Raw genomic sequence first — 24,046 nt, 5'->3', positions numbered from 1 at the left:
GCCTCCTCCACGTCTCCTGATGTACTGGCCTGTCCCCTGGTAGCGCCTCCATGCTGACAGACACAGCAAACCTTCTTGCCACAGCTCGCATTGATGTGCCATCCTGGATGAGCTGCACTACCTGAGCCACTTGTGTGGGTTGTAGACTCCGTCTCATGCTACCACTAGAGTGAAAGCACCGCCAGCATTCAAAAGTGACCAAAACATCAGCCAGGAAGCATAGGAACTGAGAAGTGGTCTGTGGTCACCACCTGCAAAACCAGTCCTTTATTGGGGGTGTCTTGCTAATTGCCTATAATTTCCACCTGTTGTCTATTCCATTTGCACAACAGCATGTGAAATGTATTGTCAATCAGTGTTGCTTCCTAAGTGGACAGTTTGATTTCACAGAAGTGTGATTGACTTGGAGTTACATTGTGTTGTTTAAGTGTTCCCTTTATTTTTTTGAGCAGTGTATTTCAAGGCCTACCTTCAAACTCAGTGCCTCTTTGCTTGACATCATGGGAAAATCAAAAGAAATCAGCCAAGACCTCAGAAAAAAATGGTAGACCTCCACAAGTCTGGTTCATCCTTGGGATCAATTTCCAAATGCCTTAAGGTACCATGTTCATCTGTACAAACAATAGTACGTAAGTATAAACACCATGGGACCACGCAGCCGTCATACCGCTAAGGAAGCAGACGCGTTCTGTCTCCTAGAGATGAACGTACTTTGGTGCGAAAAGTGCAAATCAATCCCAGAACAACTGCAAAGGACCTTGTGAAGATGCTGGAGGAAACAGGTACAAAAGTATCTATATCCACAGTAAAAAAGAGTCCTATATCGACATAACCTGAAAGGCCGCTAAGCAAGGAAGAAGCCACTGCTCCAAAACCGCCATAAAAAAGCCAGACTACGGTTTGCAACTGCACATGGGGACAAAGATCGTACTTTTTGGAGAAATGTCCTCTGGTCTGATGAAACAAAAATATAACTGTTTGGCCATAATGACCATCGTTATGTTTGGAGGAAAAACGGTGTGGCTTGCAAGCTGAAGAACACCATCCCAACCGTGAAGCACAGGGGTGGCAGCATCATGCTGTGGGGGTGCTTTGCTGCAGGAGGGACTGGTGCACTTCACAAAATAGATGGCATCATGAGGAAGGAAAATGATGTGGATATATTGAAGCAACATCTCAAGACATCAGTCAGGAAGTTAAAGCTTGGTCGCAAATGGGTCTTCCCAATGGACAATGACCCCAAGCATACTTCCAAAATGGCTTAAGGACAACAAAGTCAAGGTATTGGAGTGGCCATCACAAAGCCCTGACCTCAATCCTATAGAAAATGTGTGGGCAGAACTGAAAAGCGTGTGCGAGCAAGGAGGCCTACAAACCTGACTCAGTTACACCAGCTCTGTCAGGAGGAATGGGCCAAAATTCACCCAATTTATTGTGGGAAACTTGTGGAAGGCTACCCGAAAAGTTTGACCCAAGTTAAACAATTTAAAGGCAATGCTACCAAATACTAATTGAGTGTATGTAAACTTCTGACCCACTGGAAATGTGATGAAAGAAATTAAAGCTGAAATAAATCATTCTCTACTATTATTCTGACATTTCACATTCTTAAAATAAAGTGGTGATCCTAACTGACCTAAAACAGGGAATTTTTACTAGGATTAAATGTCAGGAATTGTGAAAAACAGAGTTTAAATATATTTGGCTAAGGTGTATGTAAACTTCCGACTTCAACTGTATATACTAAACCTTCCCCTTGACTGAAATTTAAAAAAGCATGACCTTCCCCCATTTTCCTCCAGGTACCAATTCTGTAAATTTCGATCATCCATCCCTTAGCAAAATTCTTTCTTGAGAAATTGCTCTTTGCTAAGAAGCTATTTTTGTTTCTTGTTGACCATTTTAATTGAAAACAATCACAGTAAGGTACTTATTTGTTACACAGAAATGATTTGATATTGAGATAACTTCTCCATTGGACCTTCAAGAAATTACTTTATTTTTATTTTTTACTAGGCCTATATCTTGTATGAAAACATCCATTATTATAATATTGCATCAGATATTGCATAGGTCTGTCTGGATTATAGAGGTCCTTTCCAGATAGAAATTAGGTAGCTCACCATATTTTCCAGGTGCAGGATCCCCTCCCATTCCAGTGCCAAGCCCACCTGAAACATAATTTAATAATTTATGTATGGGCCGGTTTCCTGAACACAGATTAAGCCTAGTCCTTGGATTAAAACCTATAAAAAAAACTAGCACCACTGGTTTAACAGATTGACCCATTGCCCCCTTACAGTCAGAAGAGAACTGGCCACCTCTTGGAGCCTGGATCCTCTCTAGGTTTCTTCCTAGGTTCCAGCCTTCTATGGAGGCTGGAACCTATGCATTGCTTGCTCTTTGGGGTTTAAGGCTGGGTATCTTTAAACCAATTTGTAACAACTGATGTAAAAAGGGCTTTATAAAAAATACATTTGATTGATAAACTTACCGTATTTGCCAGACGATTTGGGGTCAGCACCCAATCCAAGAGTCTGAGATCCATAGGGTAGACCACCATTTTCTGTTTATGTAAGCAGTGCAATGAATATATTAGAAAATAATAGTGATATAATTCAGACATATAGATTCTCAGTGATATAGAGAAATGTATGGCACTCACCGTATTTACCAACTGACTTGCCAACATCAGGTCCAGGTGCGTTGGGGCTTCCACCGTTTCCTGAGCGTGATTGACACAAACTTCAGAGAGAACAAAATGCAAACCCATAGAATATAGACATACTGGCACATACAGTACATGCATACATGCATAAATACATACAGTAGATAGAGAAAACACATACACTGAGTATACCAAACATTAGGAACACCTTCCGAATATTGAGTTGCACCCCCTTTTGCCCTCAGAACAGCCTCAAGTTCGTCGGGGCATGGACTCTATAAGGTGTCGAAAGCGCTCCACAGGGATACTGGTCCATGTTAACTCCAATGCTTCCCACAGTTGTGTCAAGGTGGCTGGATGTCCTTTGGAAGGTGGCTGGATGTCCTTTGGGTGGTAGACCATTCTTGATACACACGGGAAACTGTTGAGCGTGAAAAACCCAGTAGCGTTGCAGTTCTTGACACAAACCGGTGCACCTGGCACCTACTACCATACCCCGTTCAAAGGCACTTTAATATTTTGTCTTGCCCATTCACCCTCTGAATGGCACACATACACAATCCATGTCTCAATTGTCTCAAGGCTTAGAAATCCTTCTTTAACCTGTCTCCTCCCCTTCATCTACACTGATTGAAGTGGATTTAACAAGTGACATAAATACGGGATCATAGCTTTCACCTGGTTTCACCTGGTCAGTATATGTCATGGAAAGAGCAGGTGTTCTTAATGTTTTGTATACTCAGTGTATAGATGCAGAATATAGCATAGCCGCAGTGCATTTTCTTGTACGTGAAGCAAATATCTGTAAGAAACACAATAAAGGAAATATCTAATCTAATAAATCAACATACATACTGGCACATACACTAAATGCATATGTGCATGATTACATAAATACATTGCGATAAATACATACGTACCAGTAATCAACAGACATGCATACAACACATGCATTTACAATGTTAACATAAAAAGGTACACTGACATATACAGGTATCTGCCAAAACAAAGGAAACACCAACACAAAGTGTCTTTATAGGGAGTTGGGCAACCACGAGCCAGAACAGATTCAATGCGCCTTGGTATAGATTCTACCATTCTACCAAGAGAAATTCCATAATTTGGTGTTTTGTTGATGGAAAACGCTGTCTTAGGCGCCGCTCTAGAATCTCCCATATGTGTTCAATTGGGTTGGGATCTGGTGACTGAGATGGCCATGGCGTATGGTTTACATCATTTCCATGCTCATCAAACCATTCAGTGACCACTTGTGCCCCTGTGGATGGGGGCATTGTCATCCTATGGGGGTAAAGCCATGGTAGCCAAAATAATTGAAAAAAGAATGTCCTGCCCAGCATTTATATACATGACCCTATGAATGATGGGATGTTAATTTCTTCATTAACTCTGGAACCACACCTGTGTGGAAGCACTTGCTTTCAATATACTTTGGATCTCTCATTCACTCCACAATATCTGGCCCTGTGCCCTCCCTAAATCATGGCATTGAACATTTCAGCAGACTTTTAGTCCTCCATAACTGGCTACGTGACTATTGCAGATCTGTGGGTGTAACATTTACTGACGATTTCGATACCTTCTGGAACCAAAGCCCGTTTTATGAGGAGGATGGGATCCACCCAAATCATTAGGATATCTGGATCCTTTGACAGCATTATAAGGCTGCGTTGAGACAATTACTTATCAATGACCCAAGCCCAGCTCAGTTCATCCCTACCATTGTGTCTCTGAGTTGTCATAATGCTTCAGCAAATGTACATTATCCCATGGGCGTTGGTAGACACAATGTAAGTAACCTAATTTATGTCCCTCTAACTGCCCTGAATGCCTCTGCTGATCCTACAGCTATTGTATGCAGTACTCATGTGCCTATGAACAAGAGTTATACTGTTAGCACTGAGGCAGTGTGCCCTAGTAGGAAGTCCACTGCGTGCAGCTCACCCTGTACAGTGGGGAAAAAAAGTATTTAGTCAGCCACCAATTGTGCAAGTTCTCCCACTTAAAAAGATGAGAGAGGCCTGTAATTTTCATCATAGGTACACGTCAACTATGACAGACAAAATGACAACAAAAAAAATCCAGAAAATCACATTGTAGGATTTTTAATGAATTTATTTGCAAATTATGGTGGAAAATAAGTATTTGGTCAATAACAAAAGTTTCTCAATACTTTGTTATATACCCTTTGTTGGCAATGACACAGGTCAAACGTTTTCTGTAAGTCTTCACAAGGTTTTCACACACTGTTGCTGGTATTTTGGCCCATTCCTCCATGCAGATCTCCTCTAGAGCAGTGATGTTTTGGGGCTGTCGCTGGGCAACACAGACTTTCAACTCCCTCCAAATATTTTCTATGGGGTTGAGATCTGGAGACTGGCTAGGCCACTCCAGGACCTTGAAATGCTTCTTACGAAGCCACTCCTTCGTTGCCCGGGCGGTGTGTTTGGGATCATTGTCATGCTGAAAGACCCAGCCACATTTCATCTTCAATGCCCTTGCTGATGGAAGGAGGTTTTCACTCAAAATCTCACGATACATGGCCCCATTCATTCTTTCCTTTACACGGATCAGTCGTCCTGGTCCCTTTGCAGAAAAACTGCCCCAAAGCATGATGTTTCCACCCCCATGCTTCACAGTAGGTATGGTGTTCTTTGGATGCAACTCAGCATTCTTTGTCCTCCAAACACGACGAGTTGAGTTTTTACCAAAAAGTTCCATTTTGGTTTCATCTGACCATATGACATTCTCCCAATCCTCTTCTGGATCATCCAAATGCACTCTAGCAAACTTCAGACGGGCCTGGACATGTACTGGCTTAAGTAGGGGGACACGTCTCGCACTGCAGGATTTGAGTCCCTGGCGGCGTAGTGTGTTACTGATGGTAGGCTTTGTTACTTTGGTCCCAGCTCTCTGCAGGTCATTCACTAGGTCCCCCCGTGTGGTTCTGGGATTTTTGCTCAACGTTCTTGTGATCATTTTGACCCCACGGAGTGAGATCTTGCGTGGAGCCCCAGATCGAGGGAGATTATCAGTGGTCTTGTATGTCTTCCATTTCCTAATAATTGCTCCCACAGTTGATTTCTTCAAACCAAGCTGCTTACCTATTGCAGATTCAGTCTTCCCAGCCTGGTGCTGGTCTACAATTTTGTTTCTGGTGTCCTTTGACAGCTCTTTGGTCTTGTCCATAGTGGAGTTTGGAGTGTGACTGTTTGAGGTTGTGGACAGGTGTCTTTTATACTGATAACAAGTTCAAACAGGTGCCATTAATACAGGTAACGAGTGGAGGACAGAGGAGCCTCTTAAAGAAGAAGTTACAGGTCTGTGAGAGCCAGAAATCTTGCTTGTTTTGTAGGTGACCAAATACTTATTTTCCACCATAATTTGCAAATAAATTCATTAAAAATCCTACAATGTGATTTTCTGGAGAAAAAAAATCTCAATTTGTCTGTCATAGTTGACGTGTACCTATGATGAAAATTACAGGCCTCTCTCATCTTTTTAAGTGGGAGAACTTGCACAATTGGTGGCTGACTAAATACTTTTTTTCCCCACTGTACTAACATAAATAACATGAGCATGTCTACTTCTGCTAAGCTTCCCAGTAAAACAATGAAAACAATCAAGCATCCCAGAAAAAATAGCCCACGTTAAAATATTTAGCTTAAGAAACAAGGTTCATGATGATACAGTGGTAGCAATACATGGTTATAACAGCTACAGAAAATCCAGAAATGCCAATGGTGGAGGTGTTGCTGTTTATATTCAGAACCACATTCCTGTAAAGCTTAGTGAGGATCTCATGTTAAATACTGTTGAAGTAATATGGCTACATGTTCATCTGCCTAACCTAAAGCCCATTCTTGTGTGAAGCTGCTATAGACCACCAAGTGCTAACAGTCAGTAACTGGATAACATGTGTGAAATGCTTGATAATGTATGGGATATCAACAGAAGGGTATATTTTCTGGCTGATTTAAATATTTACTGGCTTCCAGCAAGCTACCCACTCAAGAAAAAGCTTCAAACAAACTGGATGGACAGAAATAGATGAGAGAGGTTGAGGGTAGAGGAAGGACAGGACTAAAAACAAACAAAATATAACTATTGTGTCCGTAAAATATATATAGTATATATAAGCTGGAAGAAGAAGCCTAAGTGTTGTTGTTCATTAGTTTACTCCAATTAGGGGAGAGGTGTTGGGGTTAGTGAAAAATAATAAATATACATTATATATACACACAGTGCCTTCGGAAAGTATTCAGACCCCTTGACTTTTTCCACTTTGTTACAATACAGCCTTATTCTAAAATTGATTAAATAAAACATTTTCTTCAGCAATCTACACACAATATCCCATAATGACTAAGCGAAAAAATTTTTTTTGCAAATGTATAAAGAATTAAAAACAGAAATACAGTTGAAGTCGGAAGTTTACATACACCTTAGCCAAATACATTTAAACTCAGTTTTTCACAATTCCTGACATTTCATCCTAGTAAAATGTCCCTGTCTTAGGTCAGTTAGGATCACCACTTTATTTTAAGAATGTGAAATGTCAGAATAATAGTAGAGAATTATTTATTTAAGCTTTTATTTATTTATTTCATCACATTCCCAGTGGGTCAGAAGTTTACATACACTCAATTAGTATTTGATAGCATTGCCTTTACATTGTTTAACTTGGGTCAAACGTTTCAGGTAGCCTTTTACAAGCTTCCCACAATAAGTTGGGTGAATTTTGGCCCATTCCTCCTGACAGAGCTGGTGTAACTGAGTCAGGTTTGTAGGCCTCCTTGCTCGCACACGCTTTTTCAGTTCTGCCCACAAATGTTCTATAGGATTGAGGTCAGGGCTTTGTGATGGCCACTCCAATGCCTTGACTTTGTTGTCCTTAAGCCATTTTGCCACAACTTTGGAAGTATGCTTGGGATCATTGTCCATTTGGAAGACCCATTTGCGACCAAGCTTTAACTTCCTGACTGATGTCTTGAGATGTTGCTTCAATATATCCACATCATTTTCCTTCCTCATGACGCCATCTATTTCGTGAAGTGCACCAGTCCCTCCTGCAGCAAAGCACCCCCACAGCATGATGCTGCCACCCCCGTGATTCACGGTTGGGATGCTGTTTTTCGGCTTGCAAGCGACACCCTTTTTCCTCCAAACATAACGATGGTCATTATGGCCAAACAGTTCTATTTTTGTTTCATCAGACCAGAGGACATTCTCCAAAAAGTCTGGCTTTTTTATGCCGGTTTTGGAGCAGCGGCTTCTTCCTTGCTGAGCGGCCTTTCAGGTTGTCGATATAGGACTCGTTTTACTATGGATATAGATACTTTTGTACCGGTTTCCTCCAGCATCTTCACAAGGTCCTTTGCTGTTGTCCTGGGATTGATTTGCACTTTTCGCACCAAAGTACGTTCATCTCTAGGAGACAGAACACATCTCCTTCCTGAGCGGTATGACGGCTGCGTGGTCCCATGGCAGAGCATATGAGCGGAGTGGAGCGGGAGCGAGCGTGGAGCGTGAGCGGACGGATTTTGAACAGAGCGCAGAGCGGCATTTTTAAAAGGACGGAGCGTCGCCCTATGTCCCGCTCCAATTTCGCTCGCTCACACCAAGAGTCTGAAGCATGCTCAAGCCTGACCCAGAATCCATCTGTTTAATTTAATTTGTGTCGTCCAAGAATTTGTATTTTATAGACCGAGGAGCAGCAGCAGCAACAAGAGAAAAGCGTTGAGGAATTCAAAAGTTTATTCACTGCAGGCAAAGGCCCAACCATAACAAGGGAGAGAAAAAGAGAGCTGGATGTAGCATTTTTAAAAATGATTTTCATGGACTATGAACCGCTGAGTAAAGGAGAACGCGAAGGGATGCAACACTTCGCCAGCGCAGCTCAACCGGGCTACACCCCCCCCCCCCAAGAAACTATGATAAATCAGTACTTTACTTTGTCAAATTTACATCTGAGATGCCCCATTCACATGCTTCAGCTGGCGATCAAAAACGCCGTTAACGAGCACGACAACATTAATAGGCTGTTAGTGAAAGTCGGGCACCTGGTGAAAAGTGTACGCAAGAGCACAGAGGAAACCGACCAATTAGGTGTCCGCCCCACAAATGCCTGCGCCATTCGATGGAGCAGTCAGCTGCGGATGATTCAGTCGTTCATCCGGTTGTTCCAAAAAGACCCGTTATGGCAAAACAAACTCAAGTCTAATGTTGCTAACATCACCCTGAATCAAGTACCGCAGCTGACGCACCTTGTCCGTGTGCTGACACCACTAGCAGACCTCACAGACAAAATGCAGAAGGAGCTGGGGAACCTGGGGATGATCCTCCCTGCTGTCACAGAAATCAAATCCCTGCTCACCGATTACACTCACGCTGCACTTCCAATGGGCATCGCTGCTTTTGCAGAAACATTGGCAAACAACGTGTCAATTCGCTATGGAATATACTATACTGATTAACATCTCATTTTAGCGTCAGTGTTAGATACCGGAGTGCCAAGTCTAGGTCCAAAAGACTTCTCAACAGCTTCTACCCCCAAGCCATAATACTCCTGAACAGCTAATCATGGCTACCCGGACTATTTGCACTGCCCCCCCACCCCATCCTTTTTACGCTGCTGCTACTCTGTTAAGTATTTATGCATAGTCACTTTAACTCTACCCACATGTACATATTACCTCAACTAGCCGGTGCCCCCGCACATTGACTCTGCAACGGTACCCCCCTGTATATATAGCCTCCCTACTGTCACTTTATTTTACTTCTGCTCTTTTTTTCTCAACACTTTTTTTGTTGTTGTTTTATTCTTACTTTTTTGTTTAAAATAAATGCACTGTTGGTTAAGGGCTGTAAGTAAGCATTTCACTGTAATGTCTGCACCTGTTGTATTCGGCGCATGTGACCAATAAAATTTGATTTGATTTGATTTGATCCCCGTTTCAAGACAGAATGGATAATCCGAGATGAGTCTGTATGCAACAAATTCGGGGAGATAAAGTAAGGCTGTGGTTTAAGCTAAAAGTGAAATACATGCAGATTTCGTTCCTTTTTTGGAGTGAGCGGGGGCGATTTGAGTGGAGCGCGATGCAAACTGCGTTGAGCGCTGAGCGATAATGAGCGGACTGGCCTGATGTGGCTTTGAGCGGGGGGAGCGGAGGGGTGAACAACTCCGTGAGCGAGGAGCTGAGATTCTCACCGCTCCACTCCGCTCATATGCTCTGTCCCATGGTGTTTTTACTTGTGTACTATTGTTTGTACAGATGAATGTGGTACCTTCAGGCATTTGGAAATTGCTCCCAAGGATGAACCAGACTTGTGGAGGTCTACAATTTTCTTTCTGAGGTCTTGGCTGATTTATTTTGATTTTCCTATGATATCAAGCAAAGAGGCACTGAGTTTGAAGGTAGGCCTTGAAATACACCCACAAGTACACCTCCAATTGACTCAAATTATGTCAGTTAGCCTATCAGAAGCTTCTAAAGCCATGACATAATTTCCTGGAATTTTCCAAGCTGTTTAAAGGCACAGTCAACTTAGCGTATGTAAACTTCTGAACCATTGGAATTGTGATACAGTGAATTATAAGTGAAATAATCTGTCTGTAAACAATTGTTGGAAAAATTGCTTGTGTCATGCACACAGTAGATGTCCTAACCGACTTGCCAAAACTATAGTTTGTTAACAAGAAATTTGTGAAGTGGTTGAAAAACAAGTTTTAATGACTCCAACCTAAGTGCATGTAAACTTCCGACTTCAACTGAATATTTAAAAAAAATCTAGTCCAGGGTAGGGTCATGTACCACCTGTGGTAAATTCAATTGATTGGACATGATTTGGAAAGGCACGCACCTGTCTATATAAGGTCCCACAAAAACCAAGCCATGAGGTCGAAGGAATTGTTTATAGAGCTCCAAGACAAGATTGTGTCAAGGCACAGATCTGGGGAAGGGTACCAAAAGTATGCAGCATTGAAGGTCCCCAAGAACACAGTGGCCTCCATCATTCTTAAATGGAAGATGTTTGGAACCACCAAGACTCTTCCTAGAGCTGGCCGCCCGACCAAACTGAGAAATCGGGGGAGAAGGTCCTTGCTCAGGGAGGTGACCAAGAACCCGATGGTCACTCTGACAGAGCTCTAGAGTTCCTCTGTGGAGATGGTAGAACCTTCCAGAAGGACAACCATCTCTGCAGCACTCCACCTATCAGGCTTTTATGGTAGAGTGGCCAGACAGAAGCCACTCCTCAGTAAAAGCCACGACAGCCCGCTTGGAGTTTGCCAAAAGGCATCTAAAGACTCTCATACCATGAGAAACAAGATTCTCTGGTCTGATGAAACGAAGATTGAACTCTTTGGCCTGAATGCCAAGTGTCACGTCTGGAGGGAACCTGGCACCATCCCTACGGTGAAGCATGGTGGTGGCAGCATTATGCTGTGGGGATGTTTTTGAGCGGCAGGGACTGGGACACTAGTCAGGGAAAGATGAACGTAGCAAAGTACAGAGAGATCCTTGATGAAAACCTGCTCCCGAGCGCTCAGGACCTCAGACTGGGGCATAAGTTCACCTTCCAACAGGACAACGACCCTAAGCACACAGCCAAGACAACACAGGAGTGGCTTCGGGACAAGTCTCTGAATGTCCTTGAGTGGCCCAGTCAGAGCCCGGACTTGAACTCGAACAAACATCTCTGGAGAGACCTGAAAATAGCTGTAAAGCGACACTCCCCATATAACCTGACAGAGCTTGTGAGAATCTTCAGAGAAGAATGGGAGAAACTCCCCAAATACAGGTGTGCCAAGCTTGTAGCGTTGATGAGGAATTGAAAATGTTTTATGGTTGAGAGGGATGAGGCAAAAGGAATGGCAAATAAGTCTGGCTGCACAACCTATTGGCAAATTGAGAAATTATGTGACTAAACTGAATAAAGAGAAGAAGAAACTATACTATGAAACAAAGATAAATCATACAAAGAATGATAGTAAAACGCTTTGGAGCACCTTAAATGAATTTCCTTGCAGAAAGGCAAACTCAGCTCCATCATGCATTGAATCAGATTGCTCATTCATCACAAAACCCACTGATATTGCCAATTACTTTAATTATTTTTTAATTGGCAAGATTAGCAAACTTAGGCATGACATGCCAGCAACAAACGCTGACACTACACTTCCAAGTATAACTGATCAAATTATGAAAGACAAGCATTGTAATTTTGAATTCCGTGAAGTGAGTGTGGAAGAGGTGATATTTTTTTGTTGTTGTCTATCAACAATGACAAACCTCCGAGGTCTGCCAACTTGGATGGAAAATTACAGAGGATAATAGCAGACTACATTGCCACTCCTATTTGCCATATCTTCAATCTAAGCCTACTAGAAAGTGTGTGCCCTCAGGCCTGGAGGGAAGCAAAGTAATTTCACTACCCAAGAATAGTAAAGCCTCCTTTACTGGCTCAAATAGCCAACCAATCAGCCTGTTACCAACCCTTAGTAAACTTTTGGAAAAAATTGTGTTTGACCAGATACAATGCTATTTTACTGTAAACAAATTGACAACAGAATTTCAGCACACTTACAGTGAGGGAAAAAGGTATTTGATCCCCTGCTGATTTTGTACGTTTGCCCACTGACAAAGACATGATCAGTCTATCATTTTAATGGTAGGTTTATTTGAACAGTGAGAGACAGAATAACAACAAAAAAATCCAGAAAAATGCATGTCAAAAATGTTATAAATTGATTTACATTTTAATGAGGGAAATAAGTATTTGACCCCTCTGCAAAACATGACTTAGTACTTGGTGGAAAAACCCTTGTTGGTAATCACAGAGGTCAGACGTTTCTTGTAGTTGGCCACCAGGTTTGCACACATCTCAGGAGGGATTTTGTCCCACTCCTCTTTGCAGATCTTCTCCAAGTCATTAAGATTTCGAGGCTGACGTTTGGCAACTCAAACCTTCAGCTCCCTCCACAGATTTTCTATGGGATTAAGGTCTGGAGACTGGCCAGGCCACTCCAGGACCTTAATGTGCTTCTTCTTGAGCCACTCCTTTGTTGCCTTGGCCGTGTGCTTTGGGTCATTGTCATGCTGGAATACCCATCCACGACCCATTTTCAATGCCCTGGCTGAGGGAAGGAGGTTCTCACCCAAGATTTGACGGTACATGGCCCCGTCCATCATCCCTTTGATGCGGTGAAGTTGTCCTGTCCCCTTAGCAGAAAAACACCCCCAAAGCATAATGTTTCCACCTCCATGTTTGACGGTGGGGATGGTGTTCTTGGGGTCATAGGCAGCATTCCTCCTCCTCCAAACATGGCGAGTTGAGTTGATGCCAAAGAGCTCCATTTTGGTCTCATCTGACCACAACACTTTCACCCAATTCTCCTCTGAATCATTCAGATGTTCATTGGCAAACTTCAGACGGGCCTGTATATGTGCTTTCTTGAGCAGGGTGACCTTGCAGGCGCTCCAGGATTTCAGTCCTTCACAGTGTAGTGTGTTACCAATTGTTTTCTTGGTGACTATGGTCCCAGCTGCCTTGAGATCATTGACAAGATCCTCCCGTGTAGTTCTGGGCTGATTCCTCACCGTTCTCATGATCATTGCAACTCCACGAGGTAAGATCTTGCATGGAGCCCCAGGCCGAGGGAGATTGACAGGTCTTTTGTGTTTCTTCCATTTGTGAATAATCACACCAACTGTTGTCACCTTCTCACCAAGCTGCTTGGCGATGGTCTTGTAGCCCATTCCAGCCTTGTGTAGGTCTACAATCTTGTCCCTGACATCCTTGGAGAGCTCTTTGGTCTTGGCCATGGTGGAGAGTTTGGAATCTGATTGATTGATTGCGTCTGTGGACAGGTGTCTTTTATACAGGTAACAAGCTGAGATTAGGAGCACTCCCTTTAAGAGTGTGCTCCTAATCTCAGCTCGTTACCTGTATAAAAGACACCTGGGAGCCAGAAATCTTTCTGATTGAGGGGGTAAAATACTTATTTCCCTCATTAAAATGCAAATCAATTCATAAAATTTTTGACATGCGTTTTTCTGGATGTTTTTGTTGTTATTCTGTCTCTCACTGTTCAAATAAACCTACCATTAAAATTATAGACTGATCATGTCTTTGTCAGTGGGCAAACGTACAAAATCAGCAGGGGATCAAATACTTTTTTCCCTCACTGTATATGTGCTTTCTTGAGCAGGGGGACCTTGCGGGCGCTGCAGGATTTCAGTCCTTCACGGCGTAGTGTGTTACCAATTGTTTTCTTGGTGACTATGGTCCCAGCTGCCTTGAGATCATTGACAAGATCCTCCCGTGTAGTTCTGGGCTGATTCCTCACCGTTCTCATGATCATTGCAACTCCACGAGGTGAGATCTTGCATGGAGCCCCAGGCCGAGGGAGATTGACAGGTCTTTGTTTCTTCCATTTGCGAATAATCGCACCAACTGTTGTCACCTTCTCACCAAGCTGCTTGGCGATGGCCTTGTAGCCCATTCCAGCCTTGTGTAGGTCTACAATCTTGTCCCTGACATCCTTGGAGAGCTCTTTGGTCTTGGCCATGGTGGAGAGTTTGGAATCTGATTGATTGATTGCTTCTGTGGACAGGTGTCTTTTATACAGGTAACAAACTGAGATTAGGAGCACTCCCTTTAAGAGTGTGCTCCTAATCTTAGCTCGTTACCTGTATAAAAGACACCTAGGAGCCAGAAATCTTTCTGATTGAGAGGGGGTCAAATACTTATTTCCCTCATTAAAATGCAAATCAATTTATAACATTTTTGACATGCGTTTATCCAGATTTTTTGTTGTTGTTATTCTGTCTCTCACTGTTCAAATAAACCTACCATTTAAATTATAGACTGATAATTTCTTTGTCAGTGGGCAAACGTACAAAATCAGCATGGGATCAAATACTTTTTTCCCTCACTGTATAGGGAAGGACATTCAACATGCACGGCACTTACACAAAGGACTGATGATTGGCTGAGAGAAATTGATGATAAAAAGATTGTGGGAGCAGTTTTGTTAGACTTCAGTGCGACTTTTTACATTATTGATCATAGCTGCTGATGGAAAAACATATGTGTTATGGCTTTACACCCCCTGCTATATTGTGGATAAAGAGTTACCTGTCTAACAGAACACAGAAGGTGTTCTTTATTATTGAACGGGTGGGTTTAATCCTGAATGTTGATTGGTTAAAACTGCATTCCAGACGGTTTCTATTCCACAAGTTACCGCCAGCTAAATCTATGACCTTAAAATGCCTATTTACTCTGTTCCATTTTACTGCGCAATCCACTGTCTCAGCCCAGGCAAGCAATTTATAAACTTGATCTTCACTATAAAAAGCATCTAGACATTATCTCACATTTCTTTTAGACTAGCATTTCGTTTTCAACAGCGGAGATTTGTATAAACCTTGCGGTCTGTCTCTCTGACATTTGCAACATTGTTTCAATATTCAAATTCGATCTCCATCTCTCCCATAGTAATGAACGTGTCGGGAGTCAGGACGAGACACAGGCAGGCAGTGTTTCTCAACCAGTCAAAATCATGAATCAGCTGGCATAATTTTTATTTATATATACACAAAGGAATGTCAATTGAAAAAAGGTAAAAACGAAACGAAGTGCAGCTAGTTTGTAGTCTTTCCAGCTTCAGTTTGAAGTGATTGTGTTAGCTGTTTGTTGGCTAGTGAGTGTCCTGACGAGTGAGCACATTTTCTATGACAGGCGAAATCGCGCCTCATTAGCTCATTGTTATGGATGTATCCAAATAAATGTCTCTAGAAAACAGCTTAAACAAATGCAAATGCAGCTACTTTCCTGTTATTCTGGCTGCACTTTTTGACGTGACTGTAAGTTAGCCGTAGTTGGCTAGCTAGCAAGCAAGGGATCAGAACGTTGCGAGCCAGTATGATTTAGAACGTCCATAGATATAGAACAAAAATACTGAACGACTGGGTCGCATCTCTAGCAACCGAACCGATAGAACACAAATGATTAGCCCGCTTGGGTAGCAACCCTAGATTTGTGTCGGGACTATATCTTGTGGAAGGATGAAATAGTATGAATAAATTAATCGAAATAACGTTTTTAATGAAAATATGTCAGTCATTATTTGAATATGTTGGTAACCCGTTGTATAAAAGTGATAATACCCTTAAAGCCGGTGTTTTGAGGATATATTGCCATGATTTGCTGGCCCTCGACGAACAACACCCCTGCCAATATAGGTATAATCAGGAATTTCCCAGGCAGCTGTCTAGGCTCCTTACTTTTTTCAATCTTTACTAATGACATGCCACTGGTTTTGAGTAAAGCCAGTGTGTATGTATGCGAATAATTCAACACTATACACGTCAGCTACTACAGCGAGTGAAATCACTGCAACAATTAACAAAGAGCTGCAGTTAGTTTCAGAATGGGTGGCAAGGAATAAGTTAGTCCTAAATATTTCAAAAACTAAAAGCATTGTATTTGGGACAAATCATTCACTAAACCCTAAACCTCAACTAAATCTGGTAATAAATAATGTGAAAATTGAGCAAGTTGAGGTGACTAAACTGCTTGGAGTAACCCTAGATTGTAAACTGTCATGGTCAAAATGTGTTGATACAACAGTAGCTAAGATGGGGAGAAGTCTGTCCATAATAAAGCGCTGCTCTGCCTTTTTAACAACACTATCAATAAGGCAGGTCCTACAGGCCCTAGTTTTGTCGCACCTGGACTACTGTTCATTCGCGTGGTCAGGTGCCACAAAGAGGGACCTCAGAAAATTACAATTGGCTCAGAACAGGGAAGCACGGCTGGGCCTTAAATGTACACGGAGAGCTAACATTAATAATATGCATGTAAATCTCTCATGGCTCAAAGTGGAGGAGAGATTGACTTGATCACTACTTGTTTTTGTAAGAAGTGTTGACATGCTGAATGCACTGAGGTGTCTGTTTAAACTACTAGCACACAGCTCGGACACCCATGCATACCCCACAAGACATGCCACCAAAGGACTCTTCACAATCCTCAAGTCAAGAACAGACTATGGGAGGCGCACAGTACTACATAGAGCCATGGCTACATGGAACTCTATTCCACATCAGGTAAATGATGCAAGCAGTAGAATCAGATTTAAAAAACAGATATAAATACACCTTATGGAACAGTGGGGACTGTGAAGGGACACAACCACACATACACATAAGACACGCACACATGAATTTTGTATTGTAGATACATGTATGTGATAGTAGAGTAGTGGCCTGAAGGAACACACTTAATGTGTTGTGAAAAGTGTTATGAAATGTAATGTCATGTAATATTTAAAATAGTATATAACTGCCTTAATGTTGATGGACCCCAGGAAAAGTAGCTGCTGCCTTGGAAGCAGCTAATGGGGATCCTTAATAAATACAAACGCTCAAGTGTTTCCATTATTTTGGCAGTTACCCGTAGATGCAGCAGGCATACATATCCCGTACACATACCATACTTGCCTGCACCATCAGTCCCCAACCCGAGGGGTTGACCACCAAATGACAACCCCCCAATGCCTGAGTCAGAGCAAGATAACGTATTAGGGCAAGAAGCGAGAGAGGGAGTGGGCATAAAAGCAAGGGATGGCTAGTAGACTGTTGTAAACTACTGTTCATTGTGAGTCACTCTGCTGTGATGTTAATGTGAAGCCAAAGACACATTTCCACATCATGTGGACAATTACGAATTTGATCATTTCTAAAGCTTGATGAGAAAAAGGTCCACAAAGCGAGGCAGCATCAGTTATACACTAATCTTCCCGTTTCTCATTTTTTCCTGTAGATCTGTGTATCGCTGGAGAATTACAACCCTGAGCCCCACCACAAGTAAGGAACTCACCGTATTTGGTCTGAGATTTTGACTCTGGGCCCATTCCGAGGGGCTGACCACCGTATGGCCCACCCAATCCTGTGACCGACAGAGCAAAAGGGGGCGAACTCCATTTCAATTTACACATACATATCATATTATCTAGAAAAGGTACATTTCCTGAAGAAAATGTGTCTGTGTACAACCAACTCACCACCATACATTCCACCTGATTTCCCATCAGGACCTAGGCCTGCGGATTGAGGTTCAAACTGACTTGTTCCTGTCAAGAGGAGAGACGCATTTCAGCTACTGTTTACACGAGTGTACACACACACACACACACACACACACACAGTATATGCGATAAGCAACGTGTGTAGGTATGGGTGTAATCTTACCATCCAGTCCAGCAGGAATGATTGGTGCTCCGCCATAAGGTCCGGAACCACCTGTAAGAAAGAAAATGAGGGGAATGCAGGCAATTCTGATTTTGTTTTTAAAGTATTCTTCTGATCCATTCAGTGTTGTCATGCACCAATTTGTTCTTAAAATTTGAGGGGGCCCTTCTCACCGTATTTGCCACCATTTGCAGGCTCTCCAAGTCCAGCACCAACCCAACCTGCATTAGGATGGATGGATTCATTCATTGGCATGGATTGATTGCTTGACATGGTGGGAGGCTAGGACCGATGTTGTATTTGTCTATGATGTATAGTAGCCAACATACCTGATTTTCCCTCCATACCAGCAGGCACACCTTGATAGAAAGATGAAACGTTTTACATTCACTGTTATTTTGAAGTGAAAACAAGGGCACTCACTCTTGGACTCAATTTACTGGTTTTTAGTCAAATCAAAAATGTTCTACTGTTAAAAATAAATAATGAATTGTCAAATCCAGTACTATAATCAACCCTCATTTTTCTGTGAATATTTTACATTTTAGCAGACGCTCTTATCCAGAGCGACTTACAGTTAGTGAGTGCATACATTTTTCATACTAAATATCTAAAGGATCACAGGTCATTACACATTATAGTTCAATCCAGCACATACAGTGCCTTCGGAAAGTATTCAGACCCCTTGACTTTTTCCACATTTTGTTAGGTTACAGCCTTATTCTAAAATTCTTGAAATTGTTTTTTTCCCCTCATCAATCTACACACAATAGCCCATAATGACAAATCAAAAACAGATTATACATTTTTGCTAATTTATTTCAAATACAAAACTGAAATATCACATTTACATAAATATTCAGACCCTTTACTCAGTACATTGTTGAAGCACCTTTGGCAGCGATTACAGCCTCGAGTCTTCTTGGGTATGACGCTATAAGCTTGGCACACCTGTATTTAGGGAGTACAAAACCAAGGCAGTGCTGCCATACCTTGTCCATAGACTACTTCAAGGGTAAGGAAATCAACAAGTAAATTTGTCATTTGTGTGAACTATCCCTTTAAGAGCACTGGGGTAAGCAAAGCGGACGCGGTATACCCCTCCCACCGTAAATTGGGTGCCATTTCCTGTGCATATGTTTAGGGCTAGGCATTCAAACTGACAGAGGTGGAAAGTAATACAGACAGTACAGCAACTTTTTTTTACTAAAATAGCCTTCACCTCTTCCTTTTTTATCAGATCTGTAAATGTTGTATCCATCCAAAGTTACATCGGAGTCTGGTACTGTTTTAGCCATGTCTTGTTATAATAACAATGTCCTGGTTTGCCTGAAAAGGTCCAGATGCTAAGTCAGTCAATTTTAGAAACCAGGCTTCTCACATTTAGGTGTAGCGGTCTTAGCCAGTGTGTCGTGATTTAAAATCACCCAGTGTATCTAAAACAGGCAAATCCCCATCAGCATAGACCACTGGACTAACTTGAATTGGTACAGATACAAGATTGTTCAAAATCACACCATTTGGTCTATCCAACTGAGCACAAGACGTCTTTTCAACATCTTGTGCTCTGTGGGATGCCTTTAATGAGGTAGCATTTATGTAGCTACAGATTGTACGCCAGATAATGTGATATAAGCTAAGATTTTTGGTGTCCATAACTAGGCATTACAGGAAAGCCTCATACAAACCGGCACCATCGATTTTTCAACTAACCTCTTCTTGGCGATACTTTCCTAGTTCTCGACTGTGTGAAAAAAGTAGCTTGGTTCTACAAAAATCATAGAAAATTCTGAAATATATTAAATCTATGTCTTGTATCGGGTGAGATATGCCTCTTGCATGTGTGTATATCTTTGTTTGGTCACATTGTGTGACGTGCCATCATCTACTTCTATACGTGGCCCGTGTTGCATAGAAACGATTAGTTCAAGGGGTCTGAATACTTTCCGAATGCACAGTATGGTAAGACATTTTTTTTGTTACCGTATGAGGGCAAGACTGGTGTCCCTTCAATATCCAAATAGGCAGTAGCCTGCAACGTTAAACTTACCAATTGCAGGTGCACCGTAGCCATTTCCATAACTAGCTCCAGGGTAGACACCTTGTCCATTACCGTTACCATAACCTACAATAGCAAAAAAAATAAAGTTGGGAGAAACTCCCCAAATACAGGTGTACCAAGCTTGAAGCGTCATTCCCAAGAAGACTCGAGGCTGTAATCGCTGCCAAAGGTGCAATTACAGTAGAATTGTACAGTGAGGGAAAAAAGTATTTGATCCCCTGCTGATTTTGTACGTTTGCCCACTGACAAAGAAATGATCAGTCTATAATTTTAATGGTAGGTTTATTTGAACAGTGAGAGACAGAATAACAACTAAAAAATCCAGAAAAACGCATGTCAAAAATGTTATAAATTGATTTGCATTTTAATGAGGGAAATAAGTATTTGACCCCTCTGCAAAACATGACTTAGTACTTGGTGGCAAAACCCTTGATGGCAATCACAGAGGTCAGACGTTTCTTGTAGTTAGCCACCAGGTTTACACACATCTCAGGAGGGATTTTGTCCCACTCCTCTTTGCAGATCTTCTCCAAGTCATTAAGGTTTGGCTAGGCCACTCCAGGACCTTAATGTGCTTCTTCTTGAGCCACTCCTTTGTTGCCTTGGCCGTGTGTTTTGGGTCATTGTCATGCTGGAATACCCATCCACGACCCATTTTCAATGCCCTGGCTGAGGGAAGGAGGTTCTCACCCAAGATTTGACGGTACATGGCCCCGTCCATCGTCCCTTTGATGCGGTGAAGTTGTCCTGTCCCCTTAGCAGAAAAACACCCCCAAAGCATAATGTTTCCACCTCCATGTTTGACGGTGGGGATGGTGTTCTTGGGGTCATAGGCAGCATTCCTCCTCCTCCAAACACGGCGAGTTGAGTTGATGCCAAAGAGCTCGATTTTGGTCTCATCTGACCACAACACTTTCACCCAGTTCTCCTCTGAATCATTCAGATGTTCATTGGCAAACTTCAGACGGGTCTGTATATGTGCTTTCTTGAGCAGGGGAACCTTGCGGGCGCTGCAGGATTTCAGTCCTTCACGGCGTAGTGTGTTACCAACTGTTTTCTTGGTGACTATGGTCCCAGCTGCCTTGAGATCATTGACAAGATCCTCCCGTGTAGTTCTGGGCTGATTCCTCACCGTACTCATGATCATTGCAACTCCACGAGGTGAGATCTTGCATGGAGCCCCAGGCCGAGGGAGATTGACAGGTCTTTTGTGTTTCTTCCAACTGTTGCTGCTTGGCGATGGTCTTGTAACCCATTCCAGCTTTGTGTAGGTCTACAATCTTGTCCCTGACATCCTTGGAGAGCTCTTTGGTCTTGGCCATGGTGGAGAGTTTGGAATCTGATTGATTGATTGCTTCTGTGGACAGGTGTCTTTTATACAGGTAACAAGCTGAGATTAGGAGCACTCCCTTTAAGAGTGTTCTCCTAATCTCAGCTCGTTACCTGTATAAAAGACACCTGGGAGCCAGAAATCTTTCTGATTGAGAGGGGGTCAAATACTTATTTCCCTCATTAAAGTGCAAATCAATTGATAACATTTTTGACATGCGTTTTTCTGGATTTTTTTGTTGTTATTCTGTCTCTCACTGTTCAAATAAACCTACCATTAAAATTATAGACTGATCATTTCTTTGTCAGTGGGTAAACGTACAAAATCAGCAGGGGATCAAATACTTTTTTCCCCCTCACTGTATTTGTAAACGTATACTTGAAAACACATTATAAATACACTGTTTTTGTATAGAATAGACAGGAATTCTAATTCAAATACAATTTTAGTATATTTCTAATTTATAAGAAATATAGATAAAATGTACTGAAGGTGTATTCAAAGTATATTTGTTTTGCTCTTTATATAATATACTTTTTAGATAATTTTCAATACATTTAATGTCAATTTTATTTGTATTTTATTAGCATTTAAGTATATCAAATACATTTTACATTATCTAAATTGGGACACCTTTTTTGTACTTAAGTATATTCTTAGTATATTATATAAAGAGCAAAACAAATATACTTTGAATACACCTTAAGTACATTTTATTTATATTTCTTATTAATTAGAAATATACTAAAATTGTATTTGAATTAGAATTCCTGTCTATTCTTTACAGAAAAAGTGTATTTATAATATGTTTCAAGTATACTTTTACAAATACACTTCTAATCATTAACCACCTTAGCTATTGTAATTAGCCATGTAAAGGTTACCTTGATTGACCAAGGCATCTTCTCAGCCAATGTTAACATGATATTTACAAAGCAGTTGTGGCTGGAGCAGCAAATTACAAATAACACTTTTGATAACTGTGCACTAGTGGTATTTCACACTTTAGATGTTCATTACGGTGATACATTAATTTCAATAACATGTGTAATGTCAAAACATTTGAATAAGCTAAATATGAGGAACAATATCATATTATAAATCAAAACTTTAGCTGCAGAAAAGGATTCTGGGTAATATGCAAACGTTTTCCACATGCGTTTTTGAAAGTATACTTTAAATATATTTTGTGGACATTTAAGTTAAATATACTTTTTTGAAACTATTTTCTTGAAATATGAAAAAGTATACTTTCAGGAAGCATATACCTCAGTTGTGCATGTTTCCTTATGTGGAATAAACACTCTTTATTATTGTCAACTTTCTCTGCACTCTTCTGAACAGAAATTCAGAAAGTACTTCAAAACGAATTATTGGCACTGAAACTAGATTGCCTTGCAAAAGTATTCACACCCCTTGGACTTCTTCACATTTTATTGTTCCAAAGTGGGATTAAAATGGATTTAATTGTATTTTTTTTGTCAACAATCCAAACAAAATACTCTAATGTCAAAGTGGAAGAGTAATATAATATCTTTTTTTTAGATTGATAGAAATTAAATAACTAAAATAGTTGTTACAGAAGTATTCAGCTCCCTGAGTCAATACATGCTAGAAACACCTTTGGCAGCGAGGAGTGGGACAACATTCCACAGGCCACAATCAACAGCCTGATCAACTCTATGCGAAGGAGGTGTGTCGCGATGCATGAAGCAAATGGTGGTCACACCAGATACTGACTGGTTTTCTGATCCACACACCTACCTTTTTGTTTTACCTTATCTGTGACCAACAGATGCATATCTTTATTCCCAGTCATGTGAAATCCACAGATTAGGGCCTAATTTGTTTATTTCAGTTGACTGATTTCTTTATATGAACTGTAACTCAGTCAAATCTTTGAAATTGTTGCATGTTGCATTTATATTTTTGTTCAGTATAATTTAGGCTTGCCTAAACAAAGAGTCTGAATACTTATGCAACAACTCTACTTTAGTTATCAAATTTGTATTAAATCAGACTTTTTTTTCTTCCACTTTGACAGAGTATTTTGAGTTAATTGTTGACAACAAATGACAATTAAATCAATTTTAATCCCACTTTGTAACACAATAAAGTGTGAAGAAATACAAGGAGTATGAATACTTTTGCAAGGCACTGTGTACTTGATCACTCACAAGCAGAGTTTCATTAAAAAAAGCAATGCTTCAACTCAATTAATATACTAAATTACAATTAAAGCGTTTGAAAATGAAGTACAGTTTTAATGAGTATGTTTAAGTTTAATGATAGTGAACATATAGTATACTAAAAGACTGAAAAAATAATGAATTTAAAGTACACTTTTAATAAGTGTGTTGAAGTGTAATTATTTTATATTTATTGTATACTTAAGATATACTAGAAAAGTACATCTCATATTTGAAGTATATTATTTGAATGTTTTGTATATTTAAGTATACTTGTAATATATAAAAACTAATTTAAAATAATCGCTTGGGCATGCTCTCTTAGAACGTTGTGTGCAAGCTGGGTACTCACCACCATGTTGTTTGGGTTTCCCTACAAAAGGATTTCCACCTGCAAAAAGAAAATCCATTGAGGAATTTATATTAGGACATTTAGTATCCAATTGTGAACATGTTTTCTTCAGTACAAAAATTGAAATGGTTGACACTCAATCATTCTACAGTGAGTATTGGTAT

At 41.0% G+C, this 24,046-nt stretch overlaps 1 protein-coding gene across 1 annotated transcript in view; it reads right to left on the bottom strand.

Annotated features, from left to right (window-relative positions):
* The window catches only part of cmn (calymmin), a gene marked incomplete at its 5' end in the record, with an annotated part of 81,361 nt that overhangs the window by 16,527 nt on the left and 40,788 nt on the right, over window positions 1–24,046 (bottom strand). Inside the window, 11 exons of the mRNA XM_084167587.1 lie at window positions 2,124–2,171; window positions 2,495–2,566; window positions 2,666–2,725; window positions 17,191–17,256; window positions 17,579–17,647; window positions 17,763–17,831; window positions 17,950–18,000; window positions 18,123–18,170; window positions 18,279–18,308; window positions 20,000–20,074; window positions 23,883–23,921. Coding sequence (XP_084023713.1) covers window positions 2,124–2,171; window positions 2,495–2,566; window positions 2,666–2,725; window positions 17,191–17,256; window positions 17,579–17,647; window positions 17,763–17,831; window positions 17,950–18,000; window positions 18,123–18,170; window positions 18,279–18,308; window positions 20,000–20,074; window positions 23,883–23,921 — 627 coding nt within the window. The remainder of the gene's footprint in view (window positions 1–2,123; window positions 2,172–2,494; window positions 2,567–2,665; window positions 2,726–17,190; window positions 17,257–17,578; window positions 17,648–17,762; window positions 17,832–17,949; window positions 18,001–18,122; window positions 18,171–18,278; window positions 18,309–19,999; window positions 20,075–23,882; window positions 23,922–24,046) is intronic.

The sequence above is a fragment of the Coregonus lavaretus genome (genome assembly GCF_964263955.1).
Source record: "Coregonus lavaretus genome assembly, chromosome: 1".
Taxonomy (NCBI): domain Eukaryota; kingdom Metazoa; phylum Chordata; class Actinopteri; order Salmoniformes; family Salmonidae; genus Coregonus; species Coregonus lavaretus.
Note: the sequence above shows the minus strand (reverse complement) of the source record. Positions and strands in the feature narration are given on the sequence as shown.